General features: G+C 50.6%; 1 protein-coding gene and 1 pseudogene across 1 annotated transcript in view; one reads left to right on the forward strand and one right to left on the reverse strand.

Moving 5' to 3' along the window:
* The window catches only part of LOC144175753 (uncharacterized), a 244,877-nt gene extending 218,233 nt beyond the window's left edge, over positions 1 to 26,644 (forward strand). The window contains exons 11-13 of the mRNA XM_077704773.1: positions 19,041 to 19,096; positions 25,947 to 26,077; positions 26,630 to 26,644. Coding sequence (XP_077560899.1) covers positions 19,041 to 19,096; positions 25,947 to 26,077; positions 26,630 to 26,644 — 202 coding nt within the window. The remainder of the gene's footprint in view (positions 1 to 19,040; positions 19,097 to 25,946; positions 26,078 to 26,629) is intronic.
* On the reverse strand, positions 106 to 16,739 carry LOC144173777 (uncharacterized; annotated as a pseudogene).
* Positions 26,645 to 27,105: the final 461 nt, after the last annotated feature.

Below are 27,105 nucleotides of genomic sequence, written 5' to 3' on the forward strand. Positions count from 1 at the left end.
GCGATATACCGTTCCGAAATACGGTACAAGCCCGGTACTTCCACAGCGATGCAGAACGTTACTTAAATGGTTTGTTTCACCTACCCGAAGCATACCAAACCACCTTCATCTGCGATAAAAATGCCTTCAGTTCAGCTCAGGGAACTTGTTGCCATAAAAAGAATCACGGGTGTAGAAAAAAATTACCATTGTTGAGACTCCAACTCATTCCGTTCTCGTTGGAATTCGCGAAACGCGTGAAACAGATTAAAACCGCCAAGTACCCCTTGGGTACTTAAGCGGGACAGCGGAATTCCATTAGACGTTAATTGCCCGAAAGTATAAAACGACTTTTCTAAGCCAACCAGTAGGTGGTAGGTGGTGCTGAGTGCGTAGAGAAAGGGCCGGTATTGTACCTTTGTAGAAACAAAATGTAGCAAAGCGGTGCGGTTTATTGCAAAAGTGATTTATAGATTTGGACGGTTACCTATGCGCTTAGGGCTTACTCGCAGCAAAGTGGCCTCCTTGTGGACTGAATGCCTGGGGCTACCTCAGACTGGCAGGAATACACTGGCAGCGAACAACCATGACTCGAGAAAGTTATTCTCACCGCGCAGCTGATTTCACGAGGCTATCGGGAGATGGTGTTGCTGTATTTAGATGCGTTAAGTGCGTCGCCGGTTCTCCGCCTTCTGCACACCGCGTGGGCCAATCACAGGCGGCGGAAACAGCCTTAGACAAGCGCCGTTTGAAACAAGTTCTTTTTCTGTTTGAAAGGGGGGGCAGCTGTCGGTGTGCCGAAAGGAGCTTCGTTAACAGTAACGAAAAATTTTCAAGCCAATTGAAGAGGTCGACGAGCCACCCCTTTTCATCGACGTTACCTAAAATCACCCAAGTGCCTTCTGGAAGTAAAGTACTCGTATGTGCATGTGGTACGAGGCGTTTGGAAAGGAGCAAAGGTGCCGGCGCTCACATTTCGTAATTACGTAGAGTGGACTCTGAACGCCGGAACAGGACGTCAAAGCGGACGTCAACGTACAGGATAGCGGGGCAAACGAACAACTGGGGCTCGTTGCAAAGGAAGTAAAGGAAGCGCAGACGCTTACGCCGGTGGAAAGGCCGGAAACGAGAAGGTCATTGGGAGTCCAAAAAGAAGGCAAACGAGTGAGCAGGGAAAGGAATTGACAATAACAACAGGTGTGCGTTGCTTTTAGGGGTTCGAGCAGGCTGTTTGAGAAGGACCTATGTGAGGTAACACTCGCCGCAGGATGAGATCTGTGCATGCAGTGCAGAAGATATATACAGGAACAAACGAAAACATAACTGGACCTATAACGTTAAGTTATAACGTTAACTTTAACGTTATGTTAATGATATGTTATGTTAATGTTATGTGAACGTTATGTTATAACGTTAACTTTATAATATAACATATAACGTTAACTTATATGTCCAGCTCGATCATGGGGCGAAAGTCCGCTTTCATGAGGCACTGAGTTTTATCGTTGGGGGAAGCGTTAAGTAGTCATTAGCTGCTGTTAGAAAAAGTGACAACAGTACTGGCGGGTTAAAAAATTACACCATCTTCCCGTAGGGGAACCGTGAGTAGTATGCGAAGCAGCCATGGGGTCGATCCAAGTGCCCATTAATTTCCAGTTCGTCGTTTCCGTTAGGTCGAGGTACGTAGCTACAGTTATATTTACCGTTTGGTTTCCATAGTAACTACTACACTTTTGATTTGACGGAACTACGAAATGGGAAATTGGGTTGACCCCATGGCTATTTCGCATACTACTCAGGGTTTCCCTACGGGAAGATGGTGTAATTTTAGATGCGACTGCATCTGATTCACTTGCCTTGTCCATGCAGCGTCGGCGTCGGCGTCGTTGTCGTCCGCCCCTCCGCCATTCTCCTCGTTGCGCGAGCTGCGCTCTCCGCCGCTCACCCCCTCTCCTCTCCGATGCCCCTCTCTCGTCCACACACCTCCCCTTACACAATAAAAAATAATAGTTAGAGGCGCTCGGTTTCGATCCCACGACCCTGTGGGCGGAACGCGAGGTACATGGTGCTCTTCCCCCTGCGCCACAAAACCGACTTTTTTTTCTTTACTGCATGAAAAACTGCCCTTAATACAGCCTACAAAAGTTATGAGTCCCAGAATGAAATGCTACGAACGCGCCTTATATCCTTGACGCATTCAAACTACGTCAGGATGCTACTGATACAACGCATGATGGGGCAATGATTAACACTTGCAATAAAAGAAAAGAAGCTCCCACTTACAGCAACAATGATGGAGTAAAGGTCGTTGCGACAGCGAAGCCCCAAGCATACCACTTAGAGAGATTGACCAAGATTGGCCAATAAAACATAATAATAATCATAAAACATAATAATCATGTAGGGGAATGTGTGCTGACGGCTGCAATAGCCGCGCCAACACCAGTGACTGGAGCCTGGAGCGGCGCTAGCAGAACGAATGACGCACACCTTTATTTGTCACAACAATATATAGCATGAATGGCACGTAGCGCCCTCTACATCTCTTCCCCGAGAACAGCACATACGAAACAAAATAAATCACACGTCAAGTCTTAACACATCACAAGTCCAGTCTTTTCGGAGTCTTGACCCGACGCCCGAACCTCGTAACTCGCACTGCGCGTTCACCGGACACTCCTGGTGTTGCTGTCGCCGTGGTGGGTGTTACCTTGCTCCGATCTTTTTCCTCTCCGTTGTCACTTCGAGCTGGCTGCGTAGCTGGATCTGAATACGGCACTAGATGAACCCTATTACGCACGAGCACAGCGGTGGGTGTTTCCACAACGTACGAACGGGGCTTGGCAGCTGGGCTGAGAACGCACGCCGTAGCCTTGACGTCTCGAACCCACACCGTATCTCCCGGCTGCAGCGGAGGAAAGACGGTCGTGGCGTGACGGCGATCGAAGTGTTTCTTCTGCCGCATTCTCACCTCTTCATCTCGGTGCTTGACTTCGTCGGGTGCAGGCCACTTCGGTTCCAGACTTTCCGTCATCTTGGGAAGCCTGGTTCGCAGGCTCCTTCCCATCAGCAGCTGTGCTGGGCTGTACACGGTGACGCCTGCGGTGTCTCTGTACGACAAGAGCGCCAGAAAAGGGTCGTCCGCTTTCGTGAACAATTCTTTGATCGTTCGCACCATCCTTTCAACTTCCCCGTTCGACTGCGGGTAGCTTGGACTCGACGTTAGGTGCTGGAATCCGCAGTGTCTCGCAAAAGCTCTGAAGGCATGCGATGCGAACTGAGGTCCATTATCGCTTCGCACTACTGCGGGAATGCCAAAACGAGCAAAAATGCTTTTGACTGCATCGATGACTGCACACGAGCTCGTGCTCCGCAAGTAGGCGACTTCGGGGTAGCGAGAACGATAATCCCCTACGAGTAGGTAGTCGTGTCCCTTGAAAGAAAACAAGTCTGTGCCTACCTCCTGCCATGGTTGCTCTGGAGTCTGGGTCACCACCATCGGCTCACTTCGTTGCACCCGTGTGACGGCACACTGTCTACAGCGGTTCACTCTGTCTCGTAGCTGCTGCGAAAGTCCGTACCACCACACGGAATCCTGGGCTTGGGCTCTCAGGCGACATCGGTTAATTCCTTGGTGGCCTTCATAGATAAGTTCAAGTGTATCCTGTTGCAGTGAAGCCGGGATGACGAAGCGAATACCTTTCAGCAGTATGCCGTTGTGCAGAGAGAAATCGCCTCTATGACTCCAGTGCTTCTTGACATGTTCTGGAAGCCGGTCTCGACGAGGCCAGCCTTGGGTGCAGTACTTGACGAGCAAGTTGCATTCACCATCCAGTTCTTGATGCCTGCGAACATCATCAACAGAAACCAGCTTCGTGTCTGTTACGGTAGCAACTTGGAGATCTAGAAACTTTTCTACGACATCCACTTGACTGATTGATGGCTTATCCTCCGGAGCCCTCGAAAGAGTGTCTGCAGTTGCCAGTTGTTTGCCTGGAACGTAGACCACGCGGAATTGGTAGCGCATAAGTTTGATGCGAAATCGTTGAATGCGCGGGGTATCGTGTCCAAGTCTGCGTTCCCCAGCAATGTTACCAGGGGCTGGTGGTCGGTTTCTACCGTGAAGTTCATGCCACGAACATACTGGTCAAAACGGTGTACTGCCCACGCTACCGCTAGCGCCTCTTTTTCTGTTTGGCTGTAGCGCTGTTCCGCTTCTGTTAGTGACCGTGACGCAAATGCTACAGCGCGTTGCTCTCCCGATGGCTGTTCCTGCAGAAGAACAGTTCCCAGACCGAATGAGCTTGCGTCGCAAGATACGATAGTATTGCGAGCAGGATGGTACTTCGCAACGCACAAGTTTTAAGGTGAGCATTGCCTTTACCTGATTAAAGGGAGCCTCCTGAGGCGGTCCCCATTGCCACGAATTTCGCTCGCCTAACAAGGCGCGAACAGGGGCTGTTACCTGCGAAAGATTGGGCAGGAAGCGACCGATATGATTCGCCATGCCGAGAAAGCGCCTCACACCGGCAACGTCGTTGGGTGCTTCCAAGTTGCGCAGTGCTTCGAGTTTTCCGGGACTTGGCGAAATACCGTTGCCGTCTATGACGACTCCCAGAAACTCCACTCGGGCTTGACCAAAGCAGCATTTTGCCTTGTTGAGCTTCACGCCGGCTTTCCTCAGTCGTTCAAGAACCTCAGCAAGTCGCTTGTCATGCTCTTCACGGTCTTTTCCCAAGACGAGGATGTCATCTATCATGTTGACGACATTTTTCTGTCCCTCCAAAATACGACCCATTTCACGCTGAAAATACTCTGATGCCGAAGTCAGTCCGAAAGGAAGACGGCAGTAGCAGTAGCGTCCGAATGGCGTGACAAATGGGGTATACTCTTGGCATTCTTGAGACAACCGCACTTGGTGAAACCCTGCTGTGGCGTCGAGTTTCGAGAACACTTTTGCGTCTCCAAGTTGCCCGAGTACCCATTCGACCGTTGGAAGCACGTGCCTTTCGCGGAGAACCTCTTTGTTAAGCTTCGTTAGGTCTACGCATATTCGGTATCCGCCCGATGCCTTCGGTACTGCGACGAGACCGGCACAACAAGGTGTCGGCTTCGTAATGCGCCTTATAACGCCTTGCTTTTCTATTTGGTCCAGCTCCTGCTTTACCGTGTTGTACAGAGGGCTGGGAATTCTGCGAGGTACACTGAGAGCGAATGGTTTTGCATTTGGCTTGAGTCGAATCGTGTACTCCTCCCCTACTGTACCTAGCCTTTCAAAGATATCCTGGCCCGGGGCTGAGTCACTTGCAGAGCAAGCTTGTTTTTCACCTCGCTCGGCGGCATCGATGAACTTAACGACACCCAATGCGAGGATCGCAGGGTAGCCCAGAAGAGGAGTAGTCTGTGAAGGCATGACGTACACTGGCTGCACACAGCTGCGGCCCTTCCACTCCAATGTAGCTGTGAATTGGCCAGATACCTTCAAGGGATTTTTGCCTGGACCAGTGAAATGACCCTCCGGTTTTTCGAGTTGCGAAGGTACACCGGGAAAAGTGCTTGGAACAACAGTAACTTCTGCTCCCGAGTCGACCTTGAACTCGAGCGGTACACCGTTCACTTGAACACGAACAAACTTGGCTTTCGCCTTGCGACTGGTGTTCACGGCATGCATCTCGATAGCGTGCGACTGCCTGCTTTGTGAACGTTGTTTAGCTAAGCAAACAGCTTCAAAATGTCCTTTCTTTTTGCAAAGCTTGCAAACGGCTCTTTTGGCGGGGCAAAATTCCCGTGGATGCGCATCTCGTCCGCAGAAACGACACGATCGGTGCGCGGCGGCGGGGGGCGTTTCCCTTGATCCTTGCGCTTGATTACGTGACTGCCTTGGCGCTGGCCTGTATTTTGCTGCATCAACGGAGATTGGTGCCGTTAACTGGGTTTCGCGTTCCCGTTTTAAGTGCGAATGCACTTTATAAGCGACCCTGAATCACTCGTCCGCATGTCCGCGCTCCCCCCCTCCCCTAGCAACGGCGCGGAGGAGGAGAGAGAGCGTGCGTAGCAACGGTCTCGGCGTAGCAACGGTCCCAAGCATTTCCCAAGTGAGAGGTACGTAACGTGCGAATGCCAGACTTTAACATAGCGCCCCTCCGGATCAAATCGGGTAACTTCGGGTAACTTCGGGCAAACTCGGGCATTCGCACTTTGCCATCTTCCCTCTCACTTGGGAAATGCTTGTCTTTTTTCTCGTTCCGCATCTTCGTGCAGTCGCGCATGCATGAGCGCTTTGTCGAGCGATAAGTCGGGTGTGCGGCATAGCTGTTCCGATAGCCTGCTGTCCAACAAACCGACGATAAATCGATCCCGAACAAGCCTGTCATCGACGGAAGCTGAGCCGTAGTTGCATTTCTTTACCATGTTTCGCAATGCGCAATAAAAAGCATCCACGCTTTTTTCTAATTGCTGCGTCCGCTTGTGAAAACGATAACTTTCATGAACTTCATTGCAGGGTGCACGAAATACGAAGTGAACTTGCTTTTCACAACGCTGTATGCCCGAATTTCTTCGGCAGATAAGTTCAAAGATGCTAGAACGCGTCGAGCCTGAGTACCCATGCAGTAAATAAGTGCTCGTACCCGGACCTCGTCTGTAGCTTGGTGCAGTCCTGTAGCAAAGCCATAGTCCTCGAACTGCTCAATCCAGGTAGGCCACGCACTTGGGTCGGCGAAGTCGAAGCTCGGTGGCGGATGTAGTCCACGTATCCCAGAAAATGTGGCCTCTGTCTTGCTTGCCATCGCACGAAACTAGCAGCGGCAGTGACGACCGTACTCAGCTATCCCACTTCTGACACCATGTAGGGGAATGTGTGCTGACGGCTGCAATAGCCGCGCCAACACCAGTGACTGGAGCCTGGGGCGGTGCTAGCAGAACGAATGACGCACACCTTTATTTGTCACAACAATATATAGCATGAATGGCACGTAGCGCCCTCTACAATCATACGCGTTCCCGACACGTTTCACGCGATTTCAAAATCAATCTAACGGAAACACCAAGTGAACCCTACGATGCGTCGCATCTACACACGGTTCCCCTCGCGGGGAGGTGAGCGCAATTTTATCGGAGGGGGTGGGGGGTGTTAGAGGGGAGAGGCGTCGGAGAGAGAGAGAGAGAGAGAGAGAGAGAGAGAGAGACGTTGTACGTTGTATGAGCTTGTGTTTATTTAGGCATTATCATCATCATGTTCAACATAGGTGACGTCGAGCTGTGGTTGGAGTTCCGCTTTCATTAGGACCGCCTTATGGTTTGTGAAAGGTAAAGTCAAGGGCTGTTGTAGTGGATGAACCCTAAAGTTACTGAAGATGAGGTCGATGCACATTTCTTGGATGGTTGTGGCCTGTTTGTAATCACGGCCCGCTGACCCTCGCCGACGCATGCCGCTGCTGCCGACGGTGAAACGTCAAAGGCGCGTGAAGCGTGCTCGTCTCGTGCCGGCCCCGTGAAGACACCGTCAACACTGTCGCTCCAGGAAGCATAGAAGGGTAAGACACCACCGGGCGTTCAGCAAGCCGTACATGCGCAGTGGGGGTGTGGACGGCGCAACAACGACAACAAGGGAGGGACATAGCCCCGACCATGAGATGCTTCACATCTAAAAAAATTGCCGCAGCCTGCACTGGACGTGCAAGGCTGGAGAAACAGCAGAGCTGGCGGCCCCTTTCCCTTCGTCGGACACCCCCCTGTTGCACTTTACAAGGATTTCTGAACTTGCCGCTGAAAGTTCTCCATGAGTGGAAGGCCCGGATACTTTTCTCCGTAGGATTTCACATCTCTTCCAAAGTGCACCACGTTAACACGCACTAAAATCCCAAGCAACCGGCTTGGCAAACTCAGCGTCTGTAGCGCGAACTGTGCTCCCCACTTCAGGCGACCACGCACGTGAACTTGCACGGAGAACAGCACGTGAGAAATCACGCTACGCATGCAATCGCACAGGAGCGAGGGACCCAGGTTATAGAGTCCGGCCACGGGAAGCGCTTTCCCGGATTCGCCTCTTTGTTTTATGCAGCGGTGGTCTTTAATTGGTTTCGGTTATATCTATTTGGGGGGGGGGGGCAGGTTATCATTTTTTTTTTGTTTTTTCATTATGTATTTCCAACCTCCAAAACTCATGTGCGCATTCGCCTTTCCGTATAGGGCAGGCGGAAAGGGAAGATGAGATTTTTTGGGGGAAAACGGGAAGATTTTTGCGCCGAAATTCATTGTTGGGCTTACTAGTTTTTCTCCACTTCAAAATTAGCACATTCGGCTTGGGAACATTCCCATCTGGCCTTTTTTTGTAGGTATTGAGCACTGCGTGCCAACACAACCTTTTTTTCTGTCTAATTGGCTGCACATGTTATTGACCCCCCGCCGCTGCTAATCCCGGACCCCTCGGGCCTTTGGGCTGTTCCAGTAGTTTGGTTGCCGGTTTTACGGTGTTAGGTCCCTCGTTCGTTTCCCTGGACCTCCCTAACCACAGACTTTCCTTGGGCCGCGCACTCAGTGGGCTCCTTGCCTCGTCGCCACTTTTTCTCGCACTTCTTGGCCTAGAATTTTCACCCCCTCCACTTCCTGCTAACGTTCCACCGCGGAACCAGATGCTTAAACAGCTCCGCTTTTAAAACGTAGCACTCCTGAAGTTGAACCAGTTGGTATCGGACGAAGTCCTGTATTACGCCTGTTTCAATCGCGACGAATATGATGGGCAAGGAACCAGCTCCTACGGCTTTGTTGTATTGCGTCATCCCTGGTCTGCTTTCAGCCAATTATAGGCTCGCTTGAAATGGTCACTTAAACGGACACCAGTAACAACTCCTCGTAGAGGACCAAATTCTTCAATTCTTGTGTCCTCCTGGAATTAGTCATGCTTTTTTAAGGGCACTTTCAGCAACCTAAAGATGAAAAAAAAAATTCCCGTTTTGAAAGCGCCCTGATTGGCTGAATGCAGTGCACAACACGTGGCGCAAAACACGCAAGGCGGCTCGAAAGCATCCCGCGAAAGGTGGAGCCGAAAGACACAAAAGGGCACGGACGGGTGCTGTGCTGTGCGCGCCTGTCTCGTGCCCTCTCTTGCCTCTTGTCGTTCGCGCTGTGCATTCTAGTTGAAAATGAGGCTCCAGCAGGGGCAAGCTTCGACTCTACGCAAGGCGTGGCATTGGTTTCTCCTCATTTTCAGTGACAGGGTCAGATGCTCTGCAATTCCTATTGCAGGGCATTGCAACGAACGCGCAATGCGTGAACCTGAAAACGCGGAAACATGTTTTGAAAGACGATAGTCCTTCTAGATCTTTCTAAACGGGAAGATTTGTCTGTCTGTCTGTCTGTCTGTCTGTCTGTCTGTCTGTCTGTCTGTCTGTCTGTCTGTCTGTCTGTCTGGTCTGTCTGTCTTTGTATCAGTTATAAATGTTCCTGGTGAGCCTGCTCACTGCTGATTGGTGAGGGGAACAAGAGTGCAGGGGGACATGGAATATAGAGAGCGATAAGAGCAGAGTAGACAGCAGAAGAGTGAATGGGAGGACTCCAGCTGGAATGGTGAAGTGGCCCTTATAAAAATATTTACTAAATATTTAATAAACTTTTTAATTCATAAACTTGTTAATAAACTTGTTATAGAGAATGCTCAATAGAATCCTATAAACATTTTGTCAACATTTTATGGAATATTTCTATTTAGTTTCCATTAGAAATTGGCCACCGAGTTTGAATTAAAAGTCTATAGAGCCAAGTCAATAAACCTTATCTCTTTTTAACGTAGTTTCTTATGAGTTTCATATCGGTTTTTTATAAAAGAATTCAATAAGTTTTCTATGCAATTCTTGTTGAGTATAGTCGCAACAGCCTGTTGCATGCGAGTCAGGTTTCAATATAGTTTCTGGCGGATTTTTCTTAAATCTATGTCAAATGTTTTTTTATAAAATTGTTATTGAGTATAGTCGTAACGTCCTGTTGCGTGTGAATAAACTTTTTGATGAGTTTTTAATCAATTTTCCAGAATTCGCTTTTTTTAAATTATTATTGAGTATCTGTAATGATCAGAGGACCAACTAGAATCTCGCGCCAGACGCACGACTCGCTCCGTTGCACGTTGTCAGCACTTGTATTTCCGGCACGTAAACAAGACCACAAACGAAAGACTAGCGAATCGTTCTCAGGACTTAGCACACCCACCCGGGCAGTTCGGCACAACACAAGTCTCTGGAGATTGTCCTCGCGGCGTCTCACCAAACCCCAGTCCCGGCTCGGATGTCAGCGTCGGTGACCGGCCGAGACTGCTGAGGGGGCGGAGTTCCTCGGGCCTACGCCGCGAGGCAAGCGGGCACCAGGACTGTTTGAGCGCACCTCCGGAACAAGGACGAGAGGTACGCCGTGTCTTCTCGCCGGCCTGGAGGTCCAAGACGCAGGCCCGAACCACTGATCGAGCAGCCTCGTTTTCTTCCTCTCTCGTTCTCCCTTCGCGTGCCCCGTCTTCTTCCTTCTCGTCGTCGGTCCCTCCCGTCATTTACACTTTCCCGCGCTTTCCCAACAGTAAAATCCCACACTTTACCACAATCACCCCCCTTTTTAGAAAGTTGTGAACACAACTATTCCAAGTTCGCTTACAACATAATTGCACCCCAAATGTACAGGAGAAACTATACAAAAGACGCACAGCACACACGACATTCAACGGTCACGACGTAAGACGCGTATTCCTCGCATCTATGCCCTGCTCATATAGTCGGCACCAACGTTTTCAGTGCCTTTGATATAATGTACGGTGAAAGCATACTCCTGAAGTGACAAGCTCCATCGCAAAACCCTGTTGTTGACGTGTTTCGCGGACTGCAAGTACTGTAGAGGTTGATGATCGCATTCAATAATGAACGGTTTACCATAAAGGTAAATGTGAAATTTCCGGACTGCCCAGACCAGCGCTAAGCACTCGCGCTCGATAGTAGAATATCGCGCTTCTCGCGGGAGAAGGTTGCGGCTTGCGTAAGCAACAGGATGCAATGTATTATCCTCTCCCGCTTGTAGAAGCACAGCCCCAAGGCTTGCATTGGAGGCGTCTGTACGCAATACGAACTCTTTGGTGTGATCTGGGGCTTGAAGAATGGGAGCTGATGCTAGCTTGTTTTTCAGGTCGTGGAAAGCCTTCTCCTGTTCTGGTCCCCAAGTGACGGTGTTCTTCTCGCCTTTCCGCGTAAGGTCCGTCAAGGGTTTAGCTAGCTCGGCGTAGTTGGGTATGAAGTTCCGGTAGTAGCCGGTTAACCCGAGGAACGATTGGACGGCCTTCTTGGTGACTGGTGTCTTGGCGTCCTTGATTTTGTCTAGGGTTTTCTCGAGAGGCTCTACTTTGGATTCCCCTATTTGATGGCCGAGGAACGAAACACGGTGCTCCCCGACTTCACACTTGGATGGTTTGATCGTGAGTTTGGCCGCTTCGACTCGTTGGAAAAATTGCTGTAAGGCTTCCAAGTGCTCGTCCCACGTGTCCGTGGCTATAATTACATCATCAAAGTAGTGGTATACATGATTCAAGTTTCCCAGTACAGCCCTCATGAGACGTGCGAACACGGCTGGCGCAGTCTTGATACCGAAGGGCATATACTTAAAGTGGTATAAACCAGATGAGCTGGAAAATGCCGTCATTTCGCGGCTTTCAGGGGCCATGGGGACCTGCCAGTACCCCTTTGTAAAATCAAACTTGGAGAAAAACTTCTTCTTCGCCACCAGGGCCAGGAGAACGTCTATCCGTGGGATGGGTTCCCGGTCGCAGGCAAGGAGCCGGTTGAGCTCGCGGAAGTCAATACAAAGCCTGATAGTGCCATCTGGTTTGCGTACAACCACGACAGGGGCATGGTAGGAAGATTTGGACTTTTCGATAATGCCAAGTCTCAACATTTCTTGTACCTCTTCCTCGACAGCCTCAACTAGTGCCAGTGGAATGGGGTACTGAGGTATGTGAACGGCCTTGGTGCTCGTAGATCTTAATGTGCACTCTACAAGGTCGGTCTTCCCAGGTAGATCAGAAAAAATGCTTTGGTAGGCCTGGAGCAGGGTGCGCACTTGCTTAGCACGGTTCGGGTCGAGGTCGCGAGAAATTTTGACGTCAGCGATGGACTGCGATGAGTGGAGGGAGGGGAACGGAATGTTGGTCTCGTCCTCCCCTTCGTCAGCGCTGGACTGAAAGTTTGTGGTGTTGAGAGCAGCTGCTACTGACGCTTGCTTAGGAGGTGTTCTTCGTACAGTTTGAGCATGTTGACATGAAACACCTTGGTCTTCCCACCTACGTCAATCATATAGTCGATGTCGTTTTTTGCTTCAACCACTTTGAATGGGCCTTTCCACTGCATAAGCAGCTTGTTCGAGTCGGTGGGTAGAAGAATTAGGACCTTATCGCCCACACGAAGTTTTCGCGGCCGGCATTTCCGGTCGTAGTATTTCTTCTGCCTCAGGTGGGCGTTTTCCAGTTTGTCGTGAGCAAGTTGGCAAGTTTCTTCCAGTCGCGTCCGGAGATCGACGAGGTACCCATATGTCGTCCGAACTTCATCGTCAATTTTTTCGTTCGTCCATAGCTCCCTGAGCACAGACAAAGGGCCTCTAACATGCCGGCCGTATATCATCTCGAACGGGGAAAACCCGAGGCTGGCTTGTGGGACCTCTCGGTAGGCGAAAAGAAGAGGCGCAATATAGCGGTCCCATGTTCGGGGCTTTTCGTGGCACATCCTCTTCAGCATTGTTTTCAGTGTGCCGTTGAACTTCTCAACGAGGCCATTCGCCATTGCGTGGTAAGGGGTAGTACGCAACAGCTTAATAGAGAGAAGGCGGCCGACCTCTTGCATTAGGTCGGACGTAAAACTTGCCCCCCGATCACTGAGCATTTCTTCCGGGATGCCTACCCGAGAAAATATCTCAAGTAGTGCCTCGGCGACATGCACAGCGTCAATAGCTGGCAGAGCAATGGCATCTGGATACCGGGTGGCAAAGTCAATAAGTGTGAGCACGTATCGGTTCCCCTTTTCTGACGTTGGGGTGAAAGGCCCTATTAGGTCGACGGCAACACGGCGAAATGGTGTCCGAATCAGTGGCATGTTGCCCAAAGGAGCGATGCCAACCTTTCCCTTTGGCGTGGTCCGCTGGCAGGCGTCGCAGGACCTGACAAACCGCCGTACGTCACCGTGTAAATCAGGCCAGTAAAACTCCTGAAGAATTCTCTCAGTTGTGCGCCGTATTCCCTGGTGGCCAGCCATGATGGTCTCATGCGCGATTCGCAGTATGGGCTCACGAAGCGGTTTCGAGACAACCACTTGACGGAACGTTCGACCTGTCGCCAGTTCGTATCGTCGGTACAGTATACCGTCTTCCTCCAGGAACCTATTGGCGGTGAGCGCGAACACAGGCGGCGCTGCGAAGCGCGCATCCTTGACGTCAGCTTAGGGATTCTCGCATTTGTCGTCTGCTTCACTCAGGATCGTTCTCCCTGCTGTTTCTTTGCGCTCGATCAACGTCTGATGCTTGTCCGCACCAGAATTGGCGTGTGGGTAACTTTTTATCATAATAATAGGCTTAAAATCGCATACACTAGCTCATGGTGTCAATTAAAGTATAGTTTTGGATACCGCTACGGGAAAAACATTGCCGGCGCCACCCCATTCCTTGCGAAGCCGGTCCTGTGCGGAGCGCGAAGAGTCAGAGCTAGGCGTCAGCTTCTCATGTAAGCATTCGAACAAAAGGAACAGTCAGCTGCTAATAAACGACAACAGCGAAAATGGAAGACCAAAACAAATTCTAGGCCTTCAGGGCTGTCGGCTTTGGCAGAAGGCATCACGATTCCCAGTAATCATATGTAAGGTAGAACAGTTTTTGCAACCTTGCCGAATGCTCGAACGCGTTTTGTGACATCACTTTACGTTGTCAAGGCAGGAAAGTTTGTCGACATGCACTATAGACTGCACAAACTGTAGGTTGAGTTCCAAATAACCCAGTGTGTATATACGCGCGTGCGGATTCTATACCAGGCATCTAACCAGAATGGAGGTTTATTGAGCAAAACGAGTCACGTCTTCGTTAAATTTATAGTAACACATATATGTTTGTTAAGACCTGGAGGGATATTTCGGAACACTTTGCACAGCCATATCTTCCCGATATTCGGATATGCGTTATAGAAAAACTGCACTCAAGAGGAGGAGGAGGAGTAAGGGGAGGAGGGGAAAACTTTGTTTAACAATTAAATCGATCTGGTTAGTGGGCCGGGTCCTCAGTCCAGGGCAAGAGAGTAAAAGTAATTTTCTTCAAATCATAGAACGCCATCCCGAGTAGAATAGGATTTGTTCTTCGCGCCTGGAAGGGTTGAAAAGCAATAAAGAGCTACTTGGAATTCTTCTTCGGTTTCGAGTCTTGTAATATATGCAGGTATACTATTTATTACGTTAGTTAGCGAGTATATCATGCCTTCAACACCGTAATCATGTCATCATTGTTCGAGTTGAGAGTCAGTTCGTTATGATAACGATATAATTACGATAGAAATTTGGAGGTCAAAAGCCGCCTTCGAGTACTGTGGACCACGTTGTTTAGGGCGCGATCGCGGTGGCGTAGCACAAACCTTCTCATTGTATGTGCATGTGAATAAACAAAGCACGCTGCGGATATGCACCTTCTTGCACGCAGCCGTAATGAAAGCCAATTTGTGAAGAAGGGATTGTATGCCATACAAAATGAAGGAAATATCCACACGACCTTTGTGAGGCTCCCAAACATCCCGAAACCTCCTAATAAGAAGTTAGTGACGGCGCAGAAAAATTAATGCGTTGGGCAGAAAAAAAAGCAAGAAACATTAATCCGATACAAGACAACAACGAAAGAAACAGAAGAAAGCCGCTTTATTTCCTGCTGTGCGATGAGCGTGTAGAGGCCACTGCTTGGTACGTAGTATTAGACTGCTCAGTCTTCATAGGAGCATCTCAAAAATACTGAAGGGAAGCCTGCGCATTTTGAATACTTATCGAGAAGCTCTGATCGCTGATCCTCGCGAATAAGCAAGAAAGGACGAGTTACACACGATCTTCTGACCGATGCTCAGAAGAAAATTGTTCTCTATCTGTTCGTGTGTTGCAAACTTGTGGGGGATACAGCTTCAAATTATTCAGATGCGTCAGAAGCAGGCAAAATAACTGAGTCGCTAGAAATATGCTTTTTAACGCACTACAGCAACGAAGCGGGCGATTTCTAGCCCAGGCACTGTTGCCCCTCACAAGCGGAGTGTAGCAGACGACAGCGGCGCGAATCCCTAAGCCGACGTCAGAGCCAGGGGGCGCCACTCAAACATCTCACCGCCAATAGGAGTGTCCTTTCCCGGAAAAGAACGGCTTGCCGATCTTGCGGTAGCAGCGACGTAGTGTCCCATCTTTCTGTTGTTCCTGCGCTAGTTCTGCTCGCGACACCTGGGAGCCGCTAATCGATGGAACCTTCAAAGGTGTAACCTTGTTTTGGTTTTCCCTGGCTAGTGCAGATATCAGCGCGGGAGTGTCAAGTGGTACGGTTTGGTTGCCGGGGTTGGCACGTCCTTTGTTGGTGCTTGCCGAGGGTTCCCAGCATGGGTCAGGATCGTGGGGTTCTCTCACGCCAGGTAGGTTCCCAATGACTAAATCGTATAGCGGGTTTTCCATGCAGGATGCAGTGACTTCCCCAACAAAGAAGGGTGTGTCAACGTGAATGACGGCTTCCGGCAGTTGTTTCGCAGACCCGTCGAGAAGCAGAACTTCCTTCGTTTCTCCATTGAGTCTCTCATCTGCCACGAGTTCCCGTCTAACAATGACTGTGTTGCTTCCCGTGTCCCTGAGGACGCGTACTCGTTTCCCGAGTAAGCATCCTTCGACGACGGGTAGTCCATCCACTAAGAATCGAGGCGCCTTCCGGTCTGCTGAACTATGCAGGTCTGCGATCTCAAGGTCCTTAGTAGGGACCTTGAGACTACGAACATGATTGCGGGGCCGTGTGAGGGCACAAGCGGCTACATGTTCTTGGTCGGGTTGCTTGCACCTGCAGTCTTCAGCCCAATGCCCCGACTTGCCGCATTTCTTGCATTTGGGTGGGCCCCTTGAAGTGACGTGGCAGTCAGGTGCAGTGTGGCCGATGCGGTTGCATAGGTAGCATTTCAGCAGCTTCTTTTGGCCGTCCCTTCCGTCTCTTGCGGTCCTCCCTTCACTGTCATTCCCAAGGTTAGTGATGTTTTGGGCCTCCAGGAAGCGGTCGGCATGGTCCGCGAGAGAACTCAGCGTCTTGCAGTCTCGCTCCTTCAAGAACACAATGAGCTTGGCGTGGCAACATCGAAGAAACTGCTCGGAGACGATAAGGTCCCTGAGTCCTTCGAATGTTTTCGGCGCACCTGACATCTCGATCCAATGGTCAAAATATCCTGAGAGCCGGGCAGCCAGCTGTCGTCCAGTCTCGCCGTCCATGGCTTGCGCTCCCCTGAACTTCTCCTGGTAGCCTTGAGCAGTGAATCGGAAGCGCTGCAATAGAGCCTTTTTGACTGCGGGGTAATCCAGCGATTCTTCTGCTGTAAGACGGCCTATGACGGTCAAAGCTTCCCCAGAGAGGCACATGCTGATGGCCGTGGCCCATTTCTCTGGTGGCCATTCTTGTGCAGTAGCTACCCGCTCAAAGCGCTGTAGATATGCATGTAGGTCATCGCGGCGCTCGTCAAAGATGGGGAGAAGCTTCTGAGGATTGACCATGGCCCCAGGGGGTGTCGTGCCGACCGGTCCAACGCCGTTCTCGTGGGTCCCTGCAGTTGCCGGCGTTTCCCGAAGTCGGAGCTCCAGCAACAGAAGCTCTTTGCGCCTTTCGTCCGCGGCCTTCTGCCGTTCGTCCGCGGCCTTCTGCCGTTCATCCGCGGCCTTCTGTCGTTCATCCGCGGCCTTCTGTCGTTCGTCCGCGGCCTTCTGTCGTTCGTCCTCCTCGCGGTTTGCTTCCCGCTGAGCGACTCGTTCAGCGCGCTGGTTGGCGCGTTCCTTCTCAACCCACTCGCGGAGCTCATGCCCAGATAGGCCGTACTGGACGCCTAGCGCTGTCAGCTTCTCGAGGTCCATGGTGGTCTTTCTGTACGGTACGGGAGTCGTATCGGTCAGTATGCTAGCTGGATCCTGGCGGGCTCGCCACTTTTGTAATGATCAGAGGTCCAACTAGAATCTCGCGCCAGACGCACGACTCGCTCCGTTGCACGTTGTCAGCACTTGTATTTCCGGCACGTAAACAAGACCACAAACGAAAGACTAGCGAATCGTTCTCAGGACTTAGCACACCCACCCGGGCAGTTCGGCACAACACAAGTCTCTGGAGATTGTCCTCGCGGCGTCTCACCAAACCCCAGTCCCGGCTCGGATGTCAGCGTCGGTGACCGGCCGAGACTGCTGAGGGGGCGGAGTTCCTCGGGCCTACGCCGCGAGGCAAGCGGGCACCAGGACTGTTTGAGCGCACCTCCGGAACAAGGACGAGAGGTACGCCGTGTCTTCTCGCCGGCCTGGAGGTCCAAGACGCAGGCCCGAACCACTGATCGAGCAGCCTCGTTTTCTTCCTCTCTCGTTCTCCCTTCGCGTGCCCCGTCTTCTTCCTTCTCGTCGTCGGTCCCTCCCGTCATTTACACTTTCCCGCGCTTTCCCAACAGTAAAATCCCACACTTTACCACAGTATCGTCGTAACATCCCGTTGCGAGTGAGTTCGCTTTGAATACAGTTTCTGACGGGTTTCTAATAAATTTATCTAAATTTGATTTCTGTAAAATTCTTACTGTGCCCAGTCATCACAACCTGTTGCATATGAGCTAAGTCTGAATAGAATTTCTGGTAAGTTTTTATTAAATTTGTCTCTGTTAGCTTTCTATAAAATTCCTATTGAGTATAGTCGTTATATCCTGTTGCCTGTGAGTCAGCTTTTCTGGCAAGTTTTAGCATGGGAGCGTTGTAGGGGCTCGGACTGTTCGGCGGTGATGTCCGTCACCAAGCGCCACTGCTTCGAAATGCTCTCGCGACGAAGTGATGGGACGTCCATCGTGCGATCTCTGTTGATGCGGCTGGGCAGCCGGCACAATGGCACCACACATAAGTGCACGGATAAACTACCAGACCTCCGTGGGTGGGCTATAGAAACGAAACACAGAGTCTAATAAAACTCAACATGATGAAGGCAATAAGATGCTTGCTGCGTGTTCAAAATAAGATGTTTATTGTCTGTCTAATGACCTCAGTCCACACATAAGGAGATCGATCGACCCACAGAAAGGCAATACAGATTATGTTAAAACTCTATATGGTGAAGGCAATAAAATGCATGTTGCATTTTTGCATAAAAAAGTTTATTGATTTTATATCGGCCGCAGTGTTTAAGGAGGGAGATTTGGCTAACTCTACAGAAGCGCAATATGAAGTGTATTAAAACCTTGTCTTGAAGGCAATAAAATGTTGGTTTGGTTTGTGCAACAAAAAGTTTGTTGACTTTCTAACAAGCACAGTCTATAAACGATGAGTTTTAATTGACTTTTATTGACTGTGCAGAAACACATAGGGGGTCTATTAAAACTCAACGTCCATTTTCATGAGGGGGAGGGAAGGAATGCGAATGCGATCGGCATATCCGAATGTGAGGGGTACGGGAAGGTATGATGGACTCAAGGCCTGTAAAGGAACAAACAGGAGGGTACAAAGACACAGGTTAGGAAAGAGCGTAAAAGGGGAGGGGGGGCAGAGGAAATGAGGCGTTAGGCGGAAGTGGTGGCCCGTGCATTACCGCTTTTCGAAACACTGTCTCAGGAACAGTAAAGGTATGATCATTACGGGACAGGGAGGAAGGGTAGGCAGGAGAGGGAGCAGAAGAGCGTGGAGGAGGGGAACGGAGAGAGGAGGACGTGTTGGGAGGCAGCGGTGGCCGCTACGCTAGTGTCTTACGAAACACTAGCGACCACATCTGCAGGACAGGAAGCGGGTGCACGGCACACTTTTATTCACATGCTTTAACTGATTCAAAAGTGCTGTTTCTTGCAGGAACGGGCCCCCAACGTACCGCATAGCCGACCATTTCCGGCACAAAATTATTCAAGGTGAGTGCTGAAGTTCTTCTCGCGCTCTTCCTGCGGCGCGCGACAAACGCCTTGATGTCAAGGACGGAGACCGTGCACTCTTGACAACTGCTGAATTCCTATTGACGCATGATGCGATCGGCATCCTGATATGATGACCGAATTCTCCGCGTAATAATGGTACTCTAAAGCCTATTTAGACAGCTTGTCTTGCCGGGAATTCATGAATTATAAGGGCTGTGCATTTTGGCGTGTGGAACGAACCGTGTTTATGACTCTGTTGCGACGTGTGAGAAAAACCGTGCAGTGTTATGCGTTAATCCGCCTCTTTCACAACCCCACTGCGCATGCGCAATCCCCTAGCGGCCAAGTCCCTAAGCAGTCCAGTAGGGGCAGCAGACGACATTCCCCACAGCTCCCGCACAAGCGGGAAGGGGTCGTGGTTGTATTTACATCGTTTGATTTTTTGTGTGTGCTCGTTGTGCGCGGAACAATGCCCACAACTTGTGCTGCGTTCCGCTGTAACTCGGAGTGCCGAAAAGGAACGGTGTCGGCTTCTATCGCTTCCCGTCGGCCGCACGCGATCGGCTACGGCGGCTTGCGTCGCTCGCGTCGGCTCGGGTGATGGGAACATTAGGCTTAGCATCCTGGCGGATATTTGATCGCTGCTATCTGTTCAACTGCGAATAACAATCCGCAACACAACTTTTCACTACACTATCATCCCCTTTCTCGCATGTGGAACTATATTTAAGTTATAACTGCCCTTTGAGCGATCGGTGACCAAGACATCTGCGTAGCCTGTTTCGATGCTCCCGCGCAGGTATCGCCATCTCTCGGCCGCTCGGCGCAACGCGCGCCGCGGCGACCGGTCAGCGTATACGCTTGCATCGCGGCAGATATATCTGATCGCCGCTTTTAAAACAAGCCCTGACAACAATCCCTAGCACAATTTTTCACCACACTAACACCTACTTTCTCGCATGTGGAACTTTTTAGCGATCAGATTGATTCAGAAGAGCAGCGACAAGCGCGGTTGCTACCGTGGTCTGCGCCGGTTCGAGCCGCTGAGTGTGCCGAGCTGGCAGGCGCGGCCGGCGTGTGCGCGGACTGTTTCCGAAGGCAGAAAACGCTTCACGATTGCTTGCTTTATCCATTTCTTGCGAACAAAAGCGCAGAATCTACAAATTCAGCTCAGCGATCATCGTACTTGACCGTGGAGCAAAAACAGTGGGCGGAGCGACGCCGACGACGCATCTCATGCGCGCATCGGGCCGTCTCAAATTCACGCGTACGACTAGTCGTGGCGACAGTCGTAACGATCAGTCGCATGCGAATCGCGTGTACCAATCGTACATGTGTCCAGCGCTTAAAGGCATTTTGCGAACTGCCGGCCTTTGTTGAGCTGGCGATCGCACTTCATGCCAGACGACTCCAAGTACTGCTCGCTCTGCTACTCGGACGGCACACGGATCTGTCCGAGATTTCTCTGCCAGCCCTCATTCAGTGATAAGAAGCCGCCTGGTATTATGTGATGACCAGGGGCTGTCATCTTAAGGCGTTATAACACCAACACAGAAGAAAAACTTCGGCTGCTCCTCGCCGTATTGTGGGATTGCCGTGCATACAACGAGAACGCAGCCGGAGGAAATGCCGGCAAACCCTACAGCTTCAACTTCCGCTAGGCACGCTAGGTGGCAGCACACCGCAATGAAAGAGGCGGATTCCCAGCCGAGCTATCACCGGCGCGGCCAGCCTTGGGTACCTTGTTCAGCGTGCGCACTGTTACCCGCTTTGTAATGTATTTTCACACTACAACGTAGTCCATGCGTTAAACAAAAAGTAGCGTACGCGTGGCACTTAAGTCATTCTGCTATCGAGCGCACTCGTACGCAATTCACAAAATGATGCCGTGCACAGGCGGGTTTTTAAACGCCCCAAAGCACAGGTCGTAGTTTCGTAGCTCGTGCGAATCTTTGCGAAGGCGGCGCATAAGGGTGTTGACGGGAGAATTTATGCATATTTTTTGCGTAGTAGAACCGCTTTAGGAGTGACGTGGAAATGTTAGGTCGCCATTAGTTTTCACTTCTGCAATTTTACTTATCCGCTTATTAGTAATTTTCGACCTAATTGCTACACCAAATTTTATTTGTCCCTCGCTTTCGGCTTTAGTGTCATAACCATGCATACCGTCGATTGGAACCTTACATCGGATATAATTACTGCGGTGACGAGGTAACGAACGCAGCGTTTGTAACAGCCGTGGCGCTGTGTCGGCGTCCGCAGAAAGCATATTGACAAACCCACTTGAGTGCAAACAAGACTCGCGCAACGAAATGTCCCTCGCGCAGGACTGCACAAATGCCTGTATCTGCGACGGTGGCCTTCGCAAGGTGTAAGTGGCGTTTCCGGACGCCCCTAACTGAGAACACGGGGTCCGAGCCAAAGCTGCAATTGACCAGTGCATGCGTTTGTTCGCTGGCAAGCCAGCCCAACTGGGGTCTTCTCGCTTGTTGCGTTCGTTCTGAGGGAAGCAGTGAGCTTATAACGGCCTCAAACGCGAACAGGCTTTGCGTATATAGTTGCGGCCGCGAGACTGGCATCCCGATTCGTTCCACAGCTTCAGCCCTCAGTGCTTAGTCCTCCACCCGATTGCCGCACATGTTCTTAACGATGCATTCCACACTTGGCTGATGGCTTACTTCGCAGCCCAACATGGCAAGTTTACGGCGAGAACCGAAAATGTCACATTTTCTGGGGACAATAGGGACGAGAGTATCGCTATCCCCACCTGTTTCAGGCGAACCTTACAGATCCCTGAAAAAGGTATATAGGCTTAACTGACCGACTAGAGCTCCTCCAGGCTGTTTTTTGCCGATATCGTTTTCTCTGAAGCGTATGAATACAACGCAGTTGCTAGGAAAGTAATTCACGGCCGAAATTTGATCTGACAGCCAACGTTGCCATTACAGATTTCTGCGTTGCGGATAAAGCTAATTTGTTTTCATCATCATCATCATCATCATCATGAGCCTTTTTAGGTGCACTGGTAGACGAAGGCTTCCTCCATTGACCGTCACGAACTTGTACAAATTCCCCTTGGGCGTTTAAAACCGTGTACCTTAACATTTGCTCATCCCAGACAATGGCATCTATTTGGAGTTATAAGTGGTCGCCTCGCACGGCTGAACTTAGTGACAGGACCTCCGTACCGTTATGGGGGTAGTAAAGTAAATACAATCTGTTACTATTTTTAAATGCGAATGCATTTCTTAGTCGGGGGTTTTCGTGCGGTCTGTGCCGGCGTCCGCAGGCAGGTGTTATCTCTCCGCGCCCCTAGCAACAGCTGTGGCGCGCCTAGCAACCGGAGCAGGTGGTAGCTGGGGCGGGAGTAGCGGAGGGCAAGGGGAGAGGAGGAGCGCGCGCGGGCGTGTGAGGGCGCTCGCATCGGGGAGCTCGGGCGGAGTAGCGGAGAGTGAGTGGAGAGGAGGAGCGCGCTCGGGCGTGTGAGGGCGCTCGCATCGCGGAGCTCGGCGGAGAGAGCTCGCGCGCGGGGCGGGCGTGTTGCGTGGGTCTCTCTCTCCTCTCCGCGTACCCTCTCTCCGCTCGCTGCGCTCAGAAAAATATATCGGTGCACCCAATGCATTCGCATTTCCGCACGATCCCCTTCGGGGAGGTGGGGGGGAGTTTTTTTTCACTAGCATTTTTGTTAAAAGTGCGAACGGCGCGTGTCCCTGCCACCCTGTCTGATAATGATTAATCGTCGCTCTGCTGGCTGTCTGCCTGCGCGTGCCAGTTTTCAGGGGGCAGCGCTTGGCTGCAGCATGGCGCTGATTACATTGGCGGCGCTTTGGATTACGGAAATCTTACGCGCTTGAAAACGTTCCTTGTTTCGCGCTCGTCAGAGGAGCCATCGACGTCCTGCTCACGGCCGGCATTGTATTATCTGCCTTCCAATGGCCTGCCTTTGCAATACAGTACAAATACACCGACAGCAAAATCTAGCTTTTCAATGTAGCCAGCCAAAACTACGAAAAAGCTCCAGTATTTGCCCTTTGTTTTTGTTTTTTAAGAATCCTAGCTGCTTCAGAGATGTTTCTTTAATTAAGGGTTGTCTTGTTTGCTCCTAAGTATTGGCTATCAGTAATTAACGCAGGAGTGTTTTGAAGAAAGGTGAATAGAAATGCGTGTGCCAGGGAAAACTTCGCCCTATAGGTAGGAAATACAATGCGGCCCGTGAGGATGACATGGATGGCTGCGCTCATTGGCGCCAAAACAAGGCGCGTTTTCAAGCGAGCAGATTCTTCGACGTTCGCCGAAATCTCGTACACACGGGCGTTTTTGCTTTTCGCCTCCATCAGAAAAGCGGCCTCCACAACAGGGAATCGAACCCGCGTCCTCGTGCTCAGCAGCACAACCCCTTGGCCACTGAGCCACCGCGGCGGGTGTATGTCCTTGAAATCGATTCCGCAGTGCTTATGCATAAGCATTGCGGAATCCTCCCCTCAGCCGAGCCGATGGAGCGATTGGAGTGGAGGAGGGCCTCAGAATACGGCCCTTAGAGTTCGCAAGAGTGGAACACGGGCTACTTGAAGCCCGTAAGAATATTATGTAATAGGGCACCGTACTTGACAACGGTGCAATTAATGCACAGGTTGGATGCTGACGCACGGTGTCCTAACAGCGCCGTGTAGCCAAAGGCTGCGAAAAGGGTGTAGATTTTATCTAAAGAATTGAACACGCCACAGCGGGAAAAAATCAGAATGGGATCACCCGACCCATCAACCGAAACGCTCTTTAATCGCGGCAGGCTGGCGACGATTTCTCTACCAAGAATCTTAGTAATGCCAAAAGAAGTCTAGCGGAAGAAAGTAGCGTGATAGCCGAGGGTCATGCAATGCGATAGGCACAAACCACCCACTTCCGTAGCTATGCAGAGCGTTAAGTAAACGTGTTCTTACACCGCGCCTCGACTTAAAGTGACCTAACGACGCCAAAAAATTATTTAATAAACAATGCGGGCAATTACGCCAAGCGAACATTTACTAACAAAATACTCTCAGGCGTTGCAAAACTTTTGCAGTCCTGAGGCTGAAACCTAAATCGTCTACGTCAAAACCCACGGTTTTACACCTAGGCTACTGAAGCCGATCAGCAGGGTTCTTTCGGCATTTGCTCAAAACAATAGCAGGCATGTTCGAAGCGAACCAGGAGATGGTGCTGCCTGCGTGAAGAATGGGGCGGGCTTGACCCACAGAGGAAGTGAACCTCGCTCGAGCAAGATGCAATGCGCATATGGCACGACCACCCGAGTGCCCTGCTGCCCGCAGTCGTTGGAAAGCCAACGTCACCGGAACTGATCAAAGGACGTGTTGATCAAGCTTATTCTACAACAGAACATCGGCATAAACATTGACGGTTGTATGTATATGGAGGGTAGTTGTTGCATGGATTTCTTCAGCCCGCCGCAAAACTCTGCCTGAAGTGTCTCTCATGACTGCTGGTCATAGCGTATCCGAGAATATTGTTGATGCTTCGGTTTCTCTTTGTTGAGCACCAGAGGAACAATTCTGGAATTTGTTTTGTAGACTCCCATAAGGTTGTCCTCACTTCTACATTTTCCGAAAGCTGTTTGATAAACTCCTTTTTTAATATCTGCAATGCCACATTTTATATGTATTAGAGACGATACCAGGCTAGCAAACTTTGCAGTTTATTTCTAAAAATTCTACAGTATTACTAGTTTTTTCAGTATTGACTATTGAAAGATGTGGATTTATTTGTTCTATTTTCTTGGCAAGTACCAAGGCTCTGTGTCCAAAAAGGGGTCTTTTGAACATCCCCTTATAGTGATTGCCAAAGAGCATTTCCGCTCATGCTATGCCAAGTTACATTGGCGAAGGCGTCCCCGAACATCATGTAGTGGTAGGGTGGTGGACTAGCGGCGAGCAGGAGTAGCTGCCTTGGCGCCGACAACAAAAAGCCGGGAGCAAAACTTAACTGGTTTAAAGCGTGGCGAGAGATGAACATCGACGATACAAGAGCACCTATACAGGCGAGCTTACAGCATGACTCGAACAGAGCAGCACTCCTTACGAGAGCCCGATGTGGTCTGGCATCGGCCACTGAAAGCACTAAATTTATACAAAGAAGCGTCAATACTTCCACTGCTTCCACGACATTGACACGGCGCGAACAAGTACAGACACAGAGACAGATAAATAATGGGCTGTAGAGTACAAAAAAAAAGGCCAAAATCCGTATTACATACGCATCACCGGAGACGCCAATAGTAACATAAAAAAAAGGACAAATGTCAAAATATTTTTTATGGGTAGGAAGTAGAGTTGAGGGGGTGCTACTCGCGGAACCACAGCCAGGACAGCGGGCCCCGGGAGGCTTCCCTGATCTCCCCTGGGAAGTAGCAGGTAAGGATGGGATATGTGGGAAGGGAATTGGGAAGGCACAATCGGTTATGTTATAGACACACGAGGAGAGCCAGCGCGCGTTGAGCCTGAGGTGTGAGAGGGGGAAACGAGATCTTGGCGAGCGCAGTCTGAGCGCACCCCTCCGCTTGCCGTAACCTGTTTTAGGAGCTTTTCGTAGCACACAAAGCTTCCCCGCACTAAACTAAACTTCCAGCACGCGCGCACAGGGCAGCGGCGCGTGAATCGTAGCGGAAGTCACCCACACATGTAAATTATGCATGGTGATGTGGCATGCACAACTTGCTTGTTTGTTTTTATGTTAGCGCTATGCACGCATCCGTACTATGACCTCAACTACTGCCATCTTTATTTCCAGTCAACGTTGGAAATGTGTTAAGCAAAAGTGGTAAGCTGTCCCTTATTGGCCGGTGCTTATTTCGCAGAGCACGAGGTCCCTAAGGCGGCCCCACTTGTGGCGGACATACGGCAGCCATGCAGCAAGGATCCCCAACTGACGGGAGGAAAGGGCTCATCCCTAGCCGTGCTGCAGTCCATTGCCACGGACCTGCAAACGGTAAGAATGACCGCCACCTCCATTGTTACATGGCTGAAAAGGACACAAGCAGGTACTTGGGAACGTACTCATTTTACGAAAACAGGGAGAGTTGAAAAGATAGTCAAAGGCTGGGCCGAGAAGCAGGTAGCAATAACTATACTTGTTCTTATTCTGATAAGTATTCTTACTCTAATGGCAATGTGACCAGTATACTGGTCACATGGCCATCAGAGGGATGTTAAATGCCGATAGTAGATGAGGACAAGCAGCCTCATACGATTATTTCACGGCGGCAAAGATATGAGCAAACAGGCAGATAGTCATTTTGTGGGAGTGCTACGAAGTTGTTTTAGAGCAACTGCTAGGACTAACGCGACTGCAAACGTCTAGCGCATTTCAACATTAGTCAAAAGTTTTTGCGGTTTAGGGCGCCGAGGCTACACCTGGGCTATGAGGCGAGCCGTAGTGAAGGGCTACGAATTAATTTTCACCACCGGCAGGAAATCTCTCACGTGCGCCCAAATTTCGACACACAGGCGCTTTTGCGTTTCGCCTTCATCTGTGGAGCAGCCACAACGAACGTGATGGAACTCGCGCCCTTGCACTCAGCAGCACGCCTTAGCCACTCAGCCACCTTGGGGGTGGGTGGCTAACCAGGGAACGACCAGGGAACGCTTCCCCATTACTTCCCCCGCGAGCAGCGCATTGAGCGGCTGTTCAAACAGCAGTACGCCTCTGTACAGTCAAACCCGGTTATAGCGAAGTGCAATATGCGCCACGATTAGTTCGACATAAACAAAAGTTCGAAATAGCCGAACCCGCCATAACGGGTTTTCTGTTACTAGTTACGAGGTGCTTTGGGGCAGAGGGAAGGAATCAGTGGAATCTGTCGCGTAGAAAAAGCAGCCGTACGTCGGGGCTGGTGTTGGGACATGTATTCTTACGGGGCCTGCTCAGCCAAGCCGGAGCGGGACAGTGCGTCACTGGTATCCAGTCTTGCCAACGCTGATTCCGAACATTGCTCGCGCACGACTTGAATGCTGAAG

The sequence above is a fragment of the Haemaphysalis longicornis genome, unplaced genomic scaffold (assembly GCF_048455015.1).
Source record: "Haemaphysalis longicornis isolate Haplotype H1 unplaced genomic scaffold, Haemaphysalis longicornis Haplotype H1 scaffold_3, whole genome shotgun sequence".
NCBI classification, from domain to species: Eukaryota; Metazoa; Arthropoda; class Arachnida; order Ixodida; family Ixodidae; genus Haemaphysalis; species Haemaphysalis longicornis.